This window comes from Oncorhynchus mykiss, chromosome 23 (assembly GCF_057628025.1).
Source record: "Oncorhynchus mykiss isolate SJ-2025 chromosome 23, ASM5762802v1, whole genome shotgun sequence".
Taxonomy (NCBI): domain Eukaryota; kingdom Metazoa; phylum Chordata; class Actinopteri; order Salmoniformes; family Salmonidae; genus Oncorhynchus; species Oncorhynchus mykiss.
In genome coordinates this window covers 50913592-50930028 of record NC_143044.1, presented here as the reverse complement: position 1 = coordinate 50930028, position 16437 = coordinate 50913592, and the positions used below count along the sequence as shown (strand labels likewise).

General features: G+C 41.9%; 1 protein-coding gene across 10 annotated transcripts in view; it reads left to right on the top strand.

Annotated features, from left to right (window-relative positions):
* Window positions 1-5798: 5798 nt before the first annotated feature.
* The window catches only part of LOC110503014 (mitogen-activated protein kinase kinase kinase 4), a 75503-nt gene continuing 64864 nt past the window's right edge, over window positions 5799-16437 (top strand). For 4 of the 10 annotated variants that reach the window (XM_090217593.1, XM_090217590.1, XM_090217592.1 and 1 more), the window contains exon 1: window positions 5851-6373. Coding sequence is in view for 4 of the 10 variants with exons in the window: in XM_090217586.1 (XP_090073712.1) it covers window positions 6041-6072 (32 nt within the window). In the remaining 6 variants the exon portion in view is untranslated. Of the gene's footprint in view, window positions 6374-16437 lie in introns of all 10 variants that reach the window. The other 6 variants (XM_090217586.1, XM_090217584.1, XM_090217587.1 and 3 more) reach the window with 3 other exon arrangements.

The window sequence follows — 16437 nt, the reverse complement described above, 5'->3', positions numbered from 1 at the left end:
GGCCGAAGAGCCCTAGACATAATGAGTCAGGTTACAGACCATGTAGCTGGACCAAAGACCCCTAGACATAATGAGTCAGGTTACAGACCATGTAGCTGGGCCTAAGACCCCTAGACATAATGAGTCAGGTTACAGACCATTTGGCTGGGCCTAAGACCTCTAGACATAATGAGTCAGGTTACAGACCATGTAGCTGGGCCAAAGACCCCTAGACATAATGAGTCAGGTTACAGACCATGTAGCTGGGCCTAAGACCCCTAGACATAATGAGGCAGGTTACAGACCATGTTGCTGGGCCTAAGACCCCTAGACATAATGAGTCAGGTTCCATGTAGCTGGGCCGAAGACCCCTAGACATAATGAGTCAGGTTACAGACCATGTAGCTGGGCCTAAGACCCCTAGACATAATGAGGCAGGTTACAGACCATGTTGCTGGGCCTAAGACCCCTAGACATAATGAGTCAGGTTCCATGTAGCTGGGCCGAAGACCCCTAGACATAATGAGTCAGGTTACAGACCATGTAGCTGGACCAAAGACCCCTAGACATAATGAGTCACGTTACAGACCATGTAGCTGGACCTAAGACCCCTAGACATAATGAGTCAGGTTACAGACCATGTAGCTGGGCCTAAGACCCCTAGACATAATGAGTCAGGTTACAGACCATGTAGCTGGGCCTAAGACCCCTAGACATAATGAGTCAGGTTCCATGTAGCTGGGCCTAAGACCCCTAGACATAATGAGTCAGGTTACAGACCATGTAGCTGGCCTAAGACATCAGAAGGCTAGTTATTGAGTTTATAACATAAGTTTGACTCCCTGTTGCTGGCTAGCATCAGAATCTCATGTGCTACGGACTGCTGTTGTGTCCTTGAGCAAGGCCCTTTACAACTAACCTGATCCAGGCGCATCATTCTATGGTTGACCCTCTGCTTCAACCTCTGTGTGGGTATATATTTTTGGCGGGGTTGAAATGAAAAAGAAACGTGCATTGGACATTTCTGTCATTGAAAAATAAAGTCCTTTTTCTTTTTAGCAAGATGGTCAAAGGATATCTCTGTTGTCATAGTGACTTGACCCACTGATGCCTTATTGTTTAGAGAAGAAGAATCCACATTGCATGATTACAACAGAACCACAAATTCTATAAAACTAGAACAGGGTTCTAAAAGAACAACACTGTAGAACAGAATGCGGCCATGACTATGACCCATATCGATTGTAAATGGTTAAATACACAGAAAACAAAAGAACCATGCTGTGTATGGCTGATGAAGACTTATTGGCTGAAACGTGTCAATGTGACTGCTGATTGAAAACAAATCAAAGTGAAAGTTTAATTGCGAGTGCTGACTGTCTTCTTCATAACATACACGTTTCCTGTTCATAATTAGCCCAGATCCCTTCAAGCCCATTCAAGTTGAATTGTGTGGTAATTATGAGGTAAATGTTGTTACTGGGCCACAAATTGTATTTTTCATCAGACATAACCGCATTACAACACACTGGAGTTGTGCAGTTTTGATCCAATTTAAAAAGCCAACAGACACTAAGATCTCATAAACCCTGGACTAACCATGTTTCAAATGGAAACTAATGGAATTACCTTTTATGTGAAAGACGTTGGTGGGACAAACACAAAGAACCTGGAAGCTAGAATTTGAATAATCAGTCATATACTGCAGTTTTGGTACCATCCCCTGTGTTGTACTCAGGGACAGACTGGCTATAGGGCAGTTCAGTCAGATGCCAGAATGGCTGGTCAATTTTTAACCCAGTGGGCATGGCTTATTTGAGTTTTTTGAGCAGAATGATCGTTATTTGGCTAATAATGGGGGCCTCATGGAAATAAATGGACCAGTGTGGGGCCCTCATGGAAATAAATGGACCAGTGTGGGGGCCTCATGGAAATAAATGGACTAGTGTGGGGGCCTCATGGAAATAAATGGACCAGTGTGGGGGCCTCATGGAAATAAATGGACCAGTGTGGGGGCCTCATGGAAATAAATGGACCAGTGTGGGGGCCTCATGGAAATAAATGGACCAGTGTGGGGGCCTCATGGAAATAAATTGACTAGTTCGGGGGCCTCATGGAAGTGTGAGGGCCTCAAATGTCACGTCTGCTCCTGCTACCCCTCGGGCATACGATGTCGCCAGAGTACTAACCACCGGTTGGAAATGAGCCAGTGTGTTGGAAATGACAGGATTGATTTCTGGTCCAGGACCCAGTCTGTCCCTGGTTGGACTGTTTGATGACACTTGTGCTGGGGCCCTAAGTGTGTACAGTATTCATGCCTCTAGCATCATGCAAAGCATAACATCTATTGTTACAGGGTTCTATTCAACTGATAATAGCACTCCACAATGATGAGGTCATTCCATTATTCCTTGAGCACCATTATGTTCACTGACCTAAAGAGCCTGCATGGCAACGACCATACAGTAGGAGTTAGCTACACGGCACAAACAGATCTGGGACCAGGCTACATATGAAAGGCTGAAATATGTGTTGAGAGGATGACTTATCATACCATTATTATAGCATCGTAATATTCACAATATGTTTTCAGATAGAAAGGCTTTTAGGATGACTTATCGTGCCATTGGTATAGAACTGTAATATTCACACTAAATCCAGGTGTTAAATAAACGATAAAGAAGATGAAAGGAACAAGAGTGTTGAATGCCTGTGTTGTTCCCATAAGGAAACTGTAAATGGCTTATTTTCACTTCCTCACGCTTCATCTGATAGGCCTTCCCTTCCATAAACTGTACAACCATTGATTGACTTCATGGTTAATCACGGGAAACAAACTAAATCCCTGGACCAGAACTACACTACGAGTGACACTGCACACCAGGAACTCTCATGCCCAAGGGCCATAGATAACCCTGTAAGTGAGAGGCCATGTATTTTCATCAACTTTATTTCCCTGTTTTACAGCTCTGAAGGCTGTGTGTGTGTGTGTGTGTGTGTGTGTGTGTGTGTGTGTGTGTGTGTGTGTGTGTGTGTGTGTGTGTGTGTGTGTACTTACGTAAACATTTCTGCATAGAGATTGGGAAAAGAAAGTGATGAAAGTTTCAAATAAGAGAAGATAGATTGACGTGAGTGAGAAAGATTGACTGAGATTGTAACTGTGTGAAAGAACTGAGGTGTGGCATGGGTTTTAAAGGTGATAGCAACAAATGCTAATCTACTAACTCCATATTCTATTAACCCTTTATACCAGATACATCTACTTTGCAGGTTACACAATTATATTGCTCACAGTCCAGCAAACTTCAATAAGCTTTTCATTGCCTGTGTGTGGACTTCTTTACTTCCCTTCACTGGTTGAAGGGAAATTATGGAACCTCCCTCTAGCCCATGGCCCCAGTAATCAGTTGCTTTTAGATTTGTGAGAAGTAGGGCATGCTTCAGAAAAAAATAGATATTATTGAGAAACAACCATGGACATTTTCAGTAGTTTGTGGTGTTATCCACCTGCTTTTGTAAAAAAAAATCAAGAATTTCTCTCTCTAACTGCAAACTATCTTTGGATAGTAATATTGTCCTGCCATCTTGTGGTTGCAATTAGAACTGCGAGTCAGGAAACTGCAGGAATTTAACGTGAAACCACAACACAACAATTCTGATATTTTTTTTCACTTAATTGCTCTTTTGACTAATCAGATCAGTTCCGAAAAAGATCTGATGTGAAAAGATCTAATGTGATTGGTCCAATCAGGACCAATTAGGGGAAAAATTGCCAGCAGCATACCACCCTGTATCCCACTGCTAGTTGCCTCTGAAGCAGATGCTGCTGGCAAGATGCTGCAGACCAGATGCTGCTGGATGTGGTGTTGGAGGGCCAGTAGGAGGCACCCTTTCCTCTGGTCAAAAAATCAATAAAATATCTCAATACCCCAGGGCAGTGATAGGGGACATTTCCCTGTGTAGGGTGCCGTCTTTCAGATGGGACATAAACGGGTGTCCTGACTCTCTGTCACTAAAGATCCCATGGCACTTATCGTAAGAGTAGGGGTGTTAACCCTGGTGTCCTGGCTAAATTCCCAATCTGGCCTTCATACCATCATAGCCACCTAATCATCCCCAGTTTACAATTGGCTCAAATCCCTGTAACTATTCCCCAGGATGTTGCTGTAAATGAAATGTGTTTTCAGTCAATTTACCTGGTAAAATAAGGGTTCAAAAAATGGCCTGTCTGTCTAAATACAGCCTATTGTAGTAGAATTAGTGCCTCCCACAATGTAGACGATGGCTGCCGGTGAGGAGCAACTGCAGAAAATATGTCGACTTAAGTCGAAACTTCATGAACTTGATCACATGGTTGTTGTAAAGTTCATGCAGTTGACATGTAGGCGCAAGTTGGACATTTTGTATTCCCATAATGCAACACACTTTGAAAGGCGGTGACCAATGATGATTATCTGCTTGAATGCACGGGCCAATTGAATCGATGACAGACATTACCATAGAATATACACAGTCAAACATACAGTAGCCAAGTGCGCAGACACACACACATACCGTTTGTTCAGGCAGTACGCATTTCCCTGTTGTTTTATAAATCTGGCACGCCATTAAATCTTGTTAAGGAGGCCTACATACAAACAATTATTGGGAACTGATTGTAAGTTAATTAAAAGTACTTCATTGTTCAACCAGAGATTCTTTAAGGTTTAGCCCATCTGTTTCTGTGACAAACTAATATCTCAGACTCATAGTATACTTCCTGGTTCAATCAGCTGTTTCCCCCCGTTTGTTCAAAGGGTGCCCTTGGCCAGAGGTGCACACTGTTATTGATTGATTTGATCTCATTTTAGAAGTCCACTTTGCTTACGTTTATTATTGTGTATGTATTGATTTATATAAATGTTAAAATATGTTTATGATGACGTGTTTATCATTGAGACACTTACCTGTGGTTGAAGGAAATGTAGCCTACCCCTGTTATTGAACTAGATGGTAGGTTTGAAGCAAATTTACACGCACGCACACACACACGCACACCGTGTAAGGGTACTCTAGTTATTCTACGTAACTATGCAATTTTCTGTCAAACAGACAAAATGTCCACATGAATGAGCTCCATATAAAAACTATACAGTCCTTTCTGTGCTCAACAAAAATGACTAGCCACCCCCAACAGACCACATCCTTTTGAAGGGGACATTTGTTGTTCACTGTATGAAGAAGAAATGTTGCTCCATATATAAACTCCCAGTAATGTATTGAGTATTTACCAACGCTTCACTGTGTCTTCTTCACGGTTCCTTCTTATGGTTCTATTTGATCAAATACAACCATAATTACTCTAGTGCTTTAGGCGATGGAGAGGCCAACAATCTCTAGAATGCAATGAAATAGATGTAAAATAGTTGCAATAAATTAAAGACAATTCCGTATAAAGAGTGAATCTTATGAGCATTTAGAGAACACAGAGAAGGGAACATTCCTATGAGTCACTTTTTGTAAGCTACAATTGTATCTAGGACAAGTAAGTATTTTAAACAATGTACTTCTGACAGTTGAAACGATTGTCTTTTGTGTGATATAAAATTAACTTTATAACAAGATAGAAAATTAGGTAGTCTGGCCCTGGTAACACTTTAGTCGAGAAAGCCAACAAATAATGCGTTGATGCTCGTTATAAGCATGCATGATCCTTTATAATTACATTGTAAGGGGACAGAATTCGATACATGCTTATGGCAAGTTTTATAATGCATTATAACCACATCATACTTGTCACACCATTTGGCTATATTACTAGGCTGGTGAACGGATGAACTGTACGAGTTGCCGTAGCCATATATACAGTCATTGGCCGTAGCTCTCCTCAATGACTGCTGGAAAGATGGCGACAGCGCACAACCCCGGGAGCTGCAACTCTGCAGGGGGATAAAAAAAAACTTCGCAGAAAGACGCCTTTTCGACCAGCTCTTGCAAAAAGAAAACGTGCAAACAGCGTTTAAACTGTTATTGTCATGGATGGTCCCATGCACCACTAGAACCGAGGATTTTTCGACCTACTATGGAGCCTCCGGATAATAGCGAACCTAGCAGGTAGGCGAATAATCAGTGCGATTTCGTGAAAATAAAGAAACTACACAGCCGGGGATTTAGCTAGCTGCCACATTGTGAGCTGAACGTGACAACCCAAGCGGGTCAATTGGCGCGCTTGCGCATCTATAGGAAACCACCTACTGTCACAAAGTGAGCCGCGTACAGTTGCAACATTTTTGCAGCTTTGAAGTTGCAAAGTTTTTAGGAGATAAATCTATTCTCTGAAGTATCACTTTGCACAGTGTTTATATTTGTTGTGGAATTCCTGGAGGATGGAGGAAATGCTTGCCTTTTGAAAGTGGTAACTATTTTCACTTCACATTGGATTTGCAACATCAAAAGGCAGCTAGCTAGTTTGCTAGGCTAGTCAACTAGCTATGTGGCTAACGTTGCTTTAGCGCTTCGTTGTTTATTGTTCACAGTTTTGTCGAAGTGGCAAATTACTTCATCCTTGCAAAGTTTGGTATCGGTTTTCATCAGGATTGTGGTAGCACTTTCTAGATGTATGCACAACATCTCAATAGAACTGTATTTGAAACACGAGTTGAAATGTTGCACTCATTTTCTTGATTTGTTAACCAACGTTAGCTAGCTAACTTTAGCCTGTCAGCGAGGCAGTTACCTAGGCTGTACGTCACAACTAGTTGGCTAACTTTGCTGGTGACCGGTTCAAGTAAGTATTCAGTGGCTGGGCTGATATGCTGTCTTTCTATGACTTCTTGTACAGAGGAAGTTGATGGGGAAACAACTCATGTTTTGAAATGTCTGATTTAGTTTTCCTAGAAATGGAAACAGTTCTCAGAAAGAAAAGCACGTAGCTGTGCGGTGTGGCTCAGTTGGTAGAGCATGGGGCTTGCAAAGCCAGGGTTGTGGGTTCGATTCCCACCGGGGACCAGAACGAAGAAGTACGGCTAATGGCTTCTGTTAAATTACAAAAATGCAAATGTTTGTTGCAAGTCACAACACCTTTTTGTGAAACAGATTACTAGCTAAAATAGCCCACTCATTGCTTAGATTGATTGCAAATGTGTATTATATGCTAAATTATATACTTGGTGGTTTGAGCCCTGGTTGCTGATTGGCTGACAGCCGTGGTATATCAGACCATATTCCACGGGTATGACAAAACATGTATTTTTACTGCTGTAATTACGTTGGTAACCTGTTTTATAATAGCAATAAGGCACGGGGGGGGGGGGGGGGGGGGGGGTGGGTGGGGGGCTTGTGATATTTGTCCAATAATTTGTCCACGACTAACAGCTATGTCCAGGCACTCTGCGTTGTGTCGTGCTAGGGAACAGCCCTTAGCAATGCTACATTGGCCATTTACCCCCCCCCCCCCCCCCCTTATTATTTGTTTACCCAGCCAGGAATTTCGTGCACGCAGTTGTCTATGATTATTCGTCATGTACACAGTGCAAGCATCAGGGGGAAATATTGGTTCCCAGCTTGAGCGAATGGGACTAGTATTGCAGTATATCCAATGATGCCTGCTTTGTTCGGGTAGAGAATGTTCACGTGTTTTCTACTAGAGCATCTTTGAAGCTTTTCACATGCCATTTGTTATTAGTCAGGGACTGTATATACACTCTGTATGCTCTGGAATCCATTGGTAAATGCCCTCTGAGTTAAATTATAATGGTTCTAGAATCTGCTAAATGATATATTTCTAGATTCTATAAAGCAACTTTATAATGAAGGCTCACGGAACAGTTTTTTAAATGTTTTATTTTATTGTCAATGATTGTGTATTAGTTTAGATTGTAGCAGCATCACACTACTAGTGATATGTCATTCACTGCAGATTGTTTCTAGCTGTTTTTCATGCCAGTGGAATGCATGCTGTTTAATGTTTTTCCTTCTATGTACGTCCTTTCTGACCCCACACGACGTCATAGCGCTTGTTTGCTCCCGGTGACACATTCTCTGGAATCCAATGTTATGTCTCTCTCCCCTCCTCCCTCCCTCGAAGCATTTTAAATGTAATTTTTATTGAATCCTCCCTCCCTCGAAGCATTTTAAATGTAATTTTTATTGAACCTTTATTTAACTAGACAAGTCAGTTAAGAACAAATAATTATCTACAATGGCGGCCTACACGCATGCAACAGTGCCTGGCCTACACTGCATGGCGTACTGAATTGAATCGTGTTCAATGCTTTCAATTGTGGTTCTTGATTATGGTCTGTGTCATCACTTTGCTCATTCCGGGTGACTGTGTTTTCAATCCAAGTCTTCTTTGCAAGCACACAGACTTGTCTTGATGTCGAGTCACTGTACTGCTGCTGTGTCAGACTAGCCTCGTTCCACATTTGTTTACACTCTTCCCAACTCCATTTCTCTCATTGTCAAGCTGAAAATGGCATGACCATTAGTTTAAGTAGCTGGCGGGATGGCACAGACTGTTGAAATCACTGCATATAGAGTGCGTCCCAAATGGCTCTTTATGTAGTGCAATACTTTTGACCTGGTGACGTTAAAAAATAGTGCACTATGTAGGGGTTAGGGTGTTATTTGGGACTTAACCATAGTTATGCAGCATATGAGTGGGGACTGGGGAGCTTGAAGTTCCTCTCTCCCAGGAATCAGTTTGTGCACTGCTCATTTTATTTGTGTCCTAACTCGTAGGCTGTGTCCTACACAGCACCCTTTTCCCCCTTAGTACACTACCTCTGACCATAACCCAATGGCACCCTGTTCTCGAAGTAGTGCACTACTTCTGACCAGGGCCCATAGGGCTGGAACTGCGATTGCAGTGGGCTTGTGATTTGAGCGATGATGTCATGCTGTCAATCTTAGTTACATGTTCCAACAAATCTGTGTCCCTAATGAGGAAATGGCACCCTATTTCCTATGGGCCCTGGCCAAAAGTAGTGCACTATATAGGATGCCATGTTGGATACAAGCCCCTATGCTGAACAGAGACAAACAACGCACATGGTTGGGCCACTGTCTGTCAGCTGGAGTTAAGGTCACCCCTGTCCCTAGCTATTAAAAATATTGCCTAGTCAGACCATTATTCTGTTCCAGCTGGCTGATGGATGGTATTAGATGGCTACTATCAGAGAATTTTAGACCAACCCTGTCCATACTTCCCCAACAATGTGTACACTGCCATTACCGTCCATTTTTTAAAGTATTTTCTCATTGATCGAGACAGCTGAGTGTCATCATGACATGACAGCACATTGGGGTGGACTGGACACCCACAAGTCTCAATGAGAGAAGATGGCGGTGAACACATTGCTGAATTATTTCATGAGCATAAAATTGGTTTAATTTATTAACAGAGCATTTTTCAAAATTCAAACGAACTTCCTGCAGCTAGACTTTGACATTTGGGTCGGCAGGTCGCCTAGTGGTTAGAGCGTTGGGGCCAGTAACCAAAAGGTTGCGGGATTGAATCCCCGAGATGATAAGATAAAAATCTGTTGTTCTGCCCCTTAACAAGGCAGTTAACCCACTGCCCCGGTAGGCTGTCATTGTAAATAAGAATTTGTTCTTAACTGACTTGCCTAATTAAATAAATAAAGGTTGCATTTTTTTTTTTTTAAGTAAACATTTTTGAAGAAATTGGTTGTCTTCTAAGTCAGGAATTGAGGAAGTATCACCAAGTTAAGGTATGTAAAATTCTCTGTGCTACGCCAAACATTACCTAACCTGTAACGGCTAATGGAACATCCCATTATCCCAACATCCCTGTCCCGGACAGTGCAAGACCACATCATTTGCAAGCCTGGTTAAAAATGCATACACAATTCACTCACTAACTATTCATTGCTGCTGCCAACCATTGCAGGGAAGGACAGGATGGAAATCTTTTGTCAATGCTGTTTGGGATTCTGGCTGGCCCAGTAGCATTCAGGCATTCTCCCACAAGCATTCCATGGATTTCAGGATAGTGCTGTGTAGAGAAGATGATAATCAGCTCATGGCCCAGAGCAGGAGGAGCCCTTGGCTGGAACTCGTTAATGCAACACTGTGGATGGAACACTCAGCCCCCCCCAAGCATTCCCAGCCTACAGACCATCACTGCCCTTCAGGCTCCATCACTGCTTCAGGGATACAAGGCTACAAAGCTCTCATCATAGCACTCTTAAAGACATCTGACACTTAGTGTTTTTCTCTCTCTCTGTCTCTAATTAACAGCTGCTGCACTTGCCTTTGCACGCTTGGAAAAGACTGGTGCGCATCATGCCACACCATGTGATTCAGGAAGGAAGTGTCCTAAGGTTATTCAGGCCATAATCATTACATGATTGTCTGTTTACATTACGCCTTAGCAGTGTTTCCTCTGGAAAGGTTGTATAATTTTTGTTGAAGGACTGAGAAGCTCAGTTCTGGTGTCTTTTTAAAAGGACATTCTACTCCAAAAGATTTATGCTGATGCCATTTAAAATATTATTTCCACCTCCATAAATGATCCCAATAACATATTGGTCAAATTATTTAACATATTAGACCATGCATATATCCTGTATATGGTCCATATTATCAGGTATGCTATTAGCATTAAGCATTATCACCTGTAGCCCAACTGATGCAGTATAGTGGCTATAAAAAAAAAGAAAGGCAACCCCATGCTTCAGCCTATCTGCATTTACCCTACCCTGCAATTACCCTATAGCAATATCTCAAATGTGATCCTTTAACTAGTTAGCATCCTATTAATGAATTTGATGTCCCAAAAAATGTGCATAAACACAGTTATAGTAACTTTGAGTAACACATTCCCTGCCTGTAGTTCTCACTGAAGCAACTTCATGTCACAATTTTCCTCCCAACACTTTTCCTGTTTGCCACTATTGCTAAAAAAAAAAAAAAAATAATAATAATCTGTCTCATCACAACTTAAGTTACTTCCACCCAAAAGGGAGGGTATTGTTTTACTCCAAGTAACCCTAGAATTGTGTTACATTTAGCCCCACTCTTTTCTATGCACTAGGAAAATTGTGATTGCAAGAATTGTTGTGCATTGAATGCATGTTCCCTTCTCTATGGCACTCCTATGGCACACGTAACTGGAATGCGCCTTGAGAGGAATATTTCTCTCACATAGAACACACAACAACACGCCGACTAGATAAACTATTCTACTGTGGGATTGTCTGGTTGTTCTAGTCATTACTCGTTTCGTTTGCAGAGAAAGTAAATGTGGACTCTTCTAGCATCTCCAAATTGGTGTTGTTGCAATGACTTTTGTCATGGCACAGTGCCAAATCTAAATGACTGCAGTGGAAACACTGCACCCTAGCTAGTACTGGCTGGCTTTAGCAGGGAGGGCCAGCTTCTCACCACTTTTTCTCCTGTCCTTGTTGTCTTTCATTGTTCTGTATTATGCCATGTGTTGTGTGGACCCCAGGAAGAGTAGCTGCTGCTTTTGCAACAGCTAATGGGGATCCTAATAAAATACCAAATCATATCGTCAGCCAAGGCTGTGGTTGCAGGATCTTGATAGCTGTAAGTTTGACTGCCTTTTCTGTGTTCTATGTGGCAATCAGAGGATTCTTGGGGTTAGACATGATTCTCGGGGTTAGACATGATTCTCGGGGTTAGACATGATTCTCGGGGTTAGACCCTCTGTACTCCCATGGATCTGAAACAATGTTAGGGCATTCCAATCCAGGCATTACAGTTCTAGATTTCAGTTTTAAATGCCACCAGCTGGTCTCTTGGGATGCAATGTCATGTTTCGTTGTTGCAAGTACTGTGCCGCAAGCAGCACAAAAATGATGACTTTCCCTTTTTTGCAAAATTATTTTGATCAGGGTTCAAGCGCATTCTTCATGCAATCAAAGCTGTGTGTGGGCATGGCTGTGTGGGCATGGCTGTGCACGTGTGTGGTGCTGTCCGATGTAGGGCTGGGCGATATGGACAAAATATAATACATTTGAAAAATATCATATTTGACAGTATTTTATGTTTTTGATTAATGAAAGTTCTACATTTGCTTTATTACTAGTGCGTGACCATAGGGTGGCAACACGTATATTCTAAATTATTTCAATGGGTCTTTCTCCATTCTGATTGGTTTATACTGTTCAATTCAACTTCAACCTAAAATAATTTCCAGACATTTCTGCATTTCCTGCACTCATTTGATATCATTTCCCCACTACTAGGCCTTATTTTTAACCAAATGTTGCAATTGGGATTTAGATCAAAACACTTGGGTGAACTTTTGGAATCATGGAACTAGAATGTTTATTATAATTCTATAGTTAGAATATAAATAACAGTGGGCTCTTTGAATACAGTGTTGGACATGACAACAAATGAAAATGCCATGGATGAGTTATTGTGACAGGGTAGGAACCAAAGTGATGTTCTGTGTTTCCTAGGGAACCCTATAATCTTTGGCTACATTAAATCTTTATTCATGTAGCCAACATATTCATGCTTCACCTATTCCTCTTTGATTTAGAAGATACTGTTGCACAAACGACATGCTGATTTAGGCCTCCATCAGTACTGGTATCGGGCAGTATTAGCTAGCTACGTTTGTTCTGACTCAGTACTTTTTATTAGCTAGTTAGCTAGCCAGCTAACTAGGCATTAGCATTAGTGGCTAACACAATTTAGCTTAACTTGCTAAGAAAATACAAACTAGCGGTTTGCAGATGTAAGAAACACAAACTGATATTGTAATTATAGAACGCTTATATTAAGATCAAAGTGGAAACAACATCGTTGTCATCAACATTGTTGCATGTGCTGCATTGACCAAGCGTCTCGTGGTCAAGCAACAACAAATGCGATCCTTGAGTGGGGGAGAGGGTGGGAGAGAGTGATGACTCAAGTAGCAGAGTCAACTATACAAATGGGTGTTACACACAGTGTATCACATTTAACAAACCAAACATTCAAATAAAGTTATAGAAGGTAAAGTAAAAACCCAAACTGGTCCCTGCATCTATTTTATTTTACCTTTATTTAACAAGGCAAGTCAGTTAAGAACAAATTCTTATTTTCAATGACGGCCTAGGAACAGTGGGTTAACTGCCTGTTCAGGGGCAGAACGACAGATTTGTACCTTGTCAGCTCAGGGATTTGAACTTGCAACCTTTCGGTTACTAGTCCAACTCTCTAACCACCAGGCTACCCTGCCACCCCCCTTGTGCATATAGTAAAATACGGTATACCGCCCAGCCCTAGTCCACTGTTGCTATCTGGGTGGCGTCAGTCACACATTCACACTGTTTTCTGAGCAGGGTGGGGTCCGGTTTGGCCTGTTTTGTTCTATTTTTCTTCTGGTTTAGTGGCAGATATTCTGCTGTCATCCTACTGGTGTTACAGAGAATGTTGTTGAGGAGCTAGAGACACCGATGCATTCAACACAAGAATGGTAATTGCGTAACACTTGCATAGAATTAAAAAAGGAACTCAGTTGCACCTTTCAGTCTTTCCAAAGCTGGAGCCTATGTTCTGACACAGTAATGGATCAGTCTTTCCATAGCTGGAGCATATGTTCTGACATGGTAATGGATCTTATCTGAAACCACTGAGTTTTTGAGTGGAGTGTGGCATTATCACTTTCAGGTGTGGTTGTGTGAACCATAGTGAGCCAATGCATCCAATGGAGCTATTCTGTCATTATTCCTCACTACAGTGAAAAGTGGGCAACAGGCACATGCTTTCTTGTGAAAGTGACTCAAGTTGTCCTCACTAAAAAGAAAAAATCCTCCTTGTCAATTGTACAAGAATGACACATTTTTGCTGAGAGCTTGATGCTCCTGCAAAAAAAATCCAGCCAATCCCTCCCGGCCCCCTCCTAGCTGAACAATCATTCAATCCTATTTGGTTGTTGAGGGCAATAGGCATTGTGAGCAAGGGATCGTTCCAAATGGCACCCCATTCCCTATGTAAGGCACTACTTTTGACCAGGGCCCATAAGTTATGCACTATTAAGGGAATGGTGTGCCATTTGGGACGTGTCCCAAGTGTGCTGCGCTGCCTCCCCAGCCAGCTGTGTCCAGGCTATTTAGCTGTATGGGCCTTCCAGGCCACGTGTCACCCCACACAATGGAGTCCTCCTGCCTGTTACAACAGTCCTGGTGCTATTGGGGGGGGGGGTCAAAGGTCACTAAATCACCTCTTGCAATCTGGCTCCTGCTGCAGTGCCTTTATGCTTAGAGTCAAGACACCCCCCACCACAGACACTTTGGCTCCTCCTAACAGTTTGTCATGCACGCTGTGTCCCTGCCCAGAGGCTGTAACATTCCACCAGCCTTTATTACATCTCGACAGTACCAAAAGGCTATCAGATGAGCCATTCAGACTGAGGCACCCAGACACTTGACACCATCTGCACTGTAGCAGTAACGCAACTGCTGTCAGATGTGCACTTCTGAGAGCACGCATACGGAATGCAAGCATGTGCATACTCACACGCACATACTCACACGCACGTACACAAACAGTGCAGCAGTAATTCACTGGTGTCAGATGGGTGCTACTCTGAGGCCATTAGGCAACAAAAGGGCACAGTGGATTTTTCTTCTAGAAGTAGCTTGGAGCAGAAAGAGCATGCGACAGGGACACGAGTGTAGGGCTGTCCCCGACTAAATAAAATCTTGGTTGACCAAGATGTTCTTTTGACCAATAGCAATTAAAAAATATATATATAGACACACCCTATGTGTTTTACTCAAATCAACGTTATACATATTTGCTAATGGCCTTGCCTACACCTAGCAACTTTAAAAAAAATTACATGAGCAAAAAATATTCTATTTTATTTGGAACGGCAGGCCAGACAACATTTAAATGGGCCTACAGTGTCTTGCAAAAGTATTCACCCCCCTTGGCATTTATCCTATTTTGTTGCCAAACAACCTGGAATTAAAATGGATTTTTTTGGGGTTTGTAATCTTTTGATTTACACAACATGCCTACTAGAGGTTGACCGATTATAAAAAAAATAAAAAAAATTCATAACGGTCTGCATTTTTGGATGACGATTATGGCCGTTTACATTGCAATCCATGAGGAGACTGCGTGACAGGCTGTTTGTTACATGTCACGCGAGTGCAGCATCAAAAGGACCTTGTGGCTGCAAGGAGCCAAGGTAAGTTGCTAGCTAGCATTAAACTTATCTTATAAAAAACAACGAATCTTAAGTAATCACTAGTTAACTACACATGGTTGATATTACTAGTTAACTAGCTTGTCCTGCGTTGCATATAATCAAGGCGGTGCCTGTTAATTTATCATCGAATCACAGCCTACTTCAACTTTGCCAAACGGGTGAGGATTTAACCAAGTGCCCATTCGTGAATAAAGCACAATCGTTGCACCAATATACCTAACCATAAACATCAATACCTTTCTTAAAATCAATACACAAGTATATATTTTTTTTAAACCTGCATATTTAGTTAAATGAAATTCACGTTAGCAGGCAATATTAACTAGGGAAATTGTGTGACTTCTCTTGTGTTCAGTGCAAGCAGAGTCAGGGTATGTGCAAGCAGAGTCAGGGTATGTGCAAGCAGAGTCAGGGTATGTGCAAGCAGAGTCAGGGTATGTGCAAGCAGAGTCAGGGTATGTGCAAGCAGAGTCAGGGTATGTGCAAGCAGAGTCAGGGTATGTGCAAGCAGAGTCAGGGTATGTGCAAGCAGAGTCAGCATAGAACGTAATTAATTTGCTAGAATTTTACATAATTATGACATAACATTGAAGGTTGTGCAATGTAACAATATTTAGACTTAGGGTTGCCACCCGTTCCATTAAAGTACGGAATGGTTTTGTATTTCTCTGAAAGAATAGACGTTTTGTTTTCGAAATTACAGTTTCCGGATTTGACCATATTAATGACCTAAGGCTCGTATTTCTGTGTTTACTATAATTAAGTCTGATTTGATATTTGATAGAGCAGTCTGACTGAGCGGTTGTAGGCAGCAGCAGGCTCGTAAGCATTCATTCAAACAGTACTTTACTGAGTTTGCCAGCAGCTCTTCGCAATGTCATAATTCCTGTAATAACTTGCGGCTGAACTTGAAAGGGGTTCCTTTATTCTACCGTTTATGTCTTCCATAGAGAATGTCTTGATCTACTTCAAATAAGGTCTGTGTTTCGTGCAGGCTTAACCTCTCTGGGACATGTGGGACGGTAGCGTCCCACCCCGCCAACACCCAGTGAAAGTGCAGGGCGCCAAATTTAAAAACAAAAATCTCATAATTAAAATTCCTCAAGCATACAAGTATTTTACACCATTTTAAAGATAAAATTCTCGTTAATCCAGCCACAGTGTCTGATTTCAAAAAAAATGCTTTACAGAGAAAGCACCACAAAAGATTGTTAGGTCATCACCAACTCACAGAAGAACACAGCCATTTTTCCAGCCAAAGAGAGGAGTCACAAAAA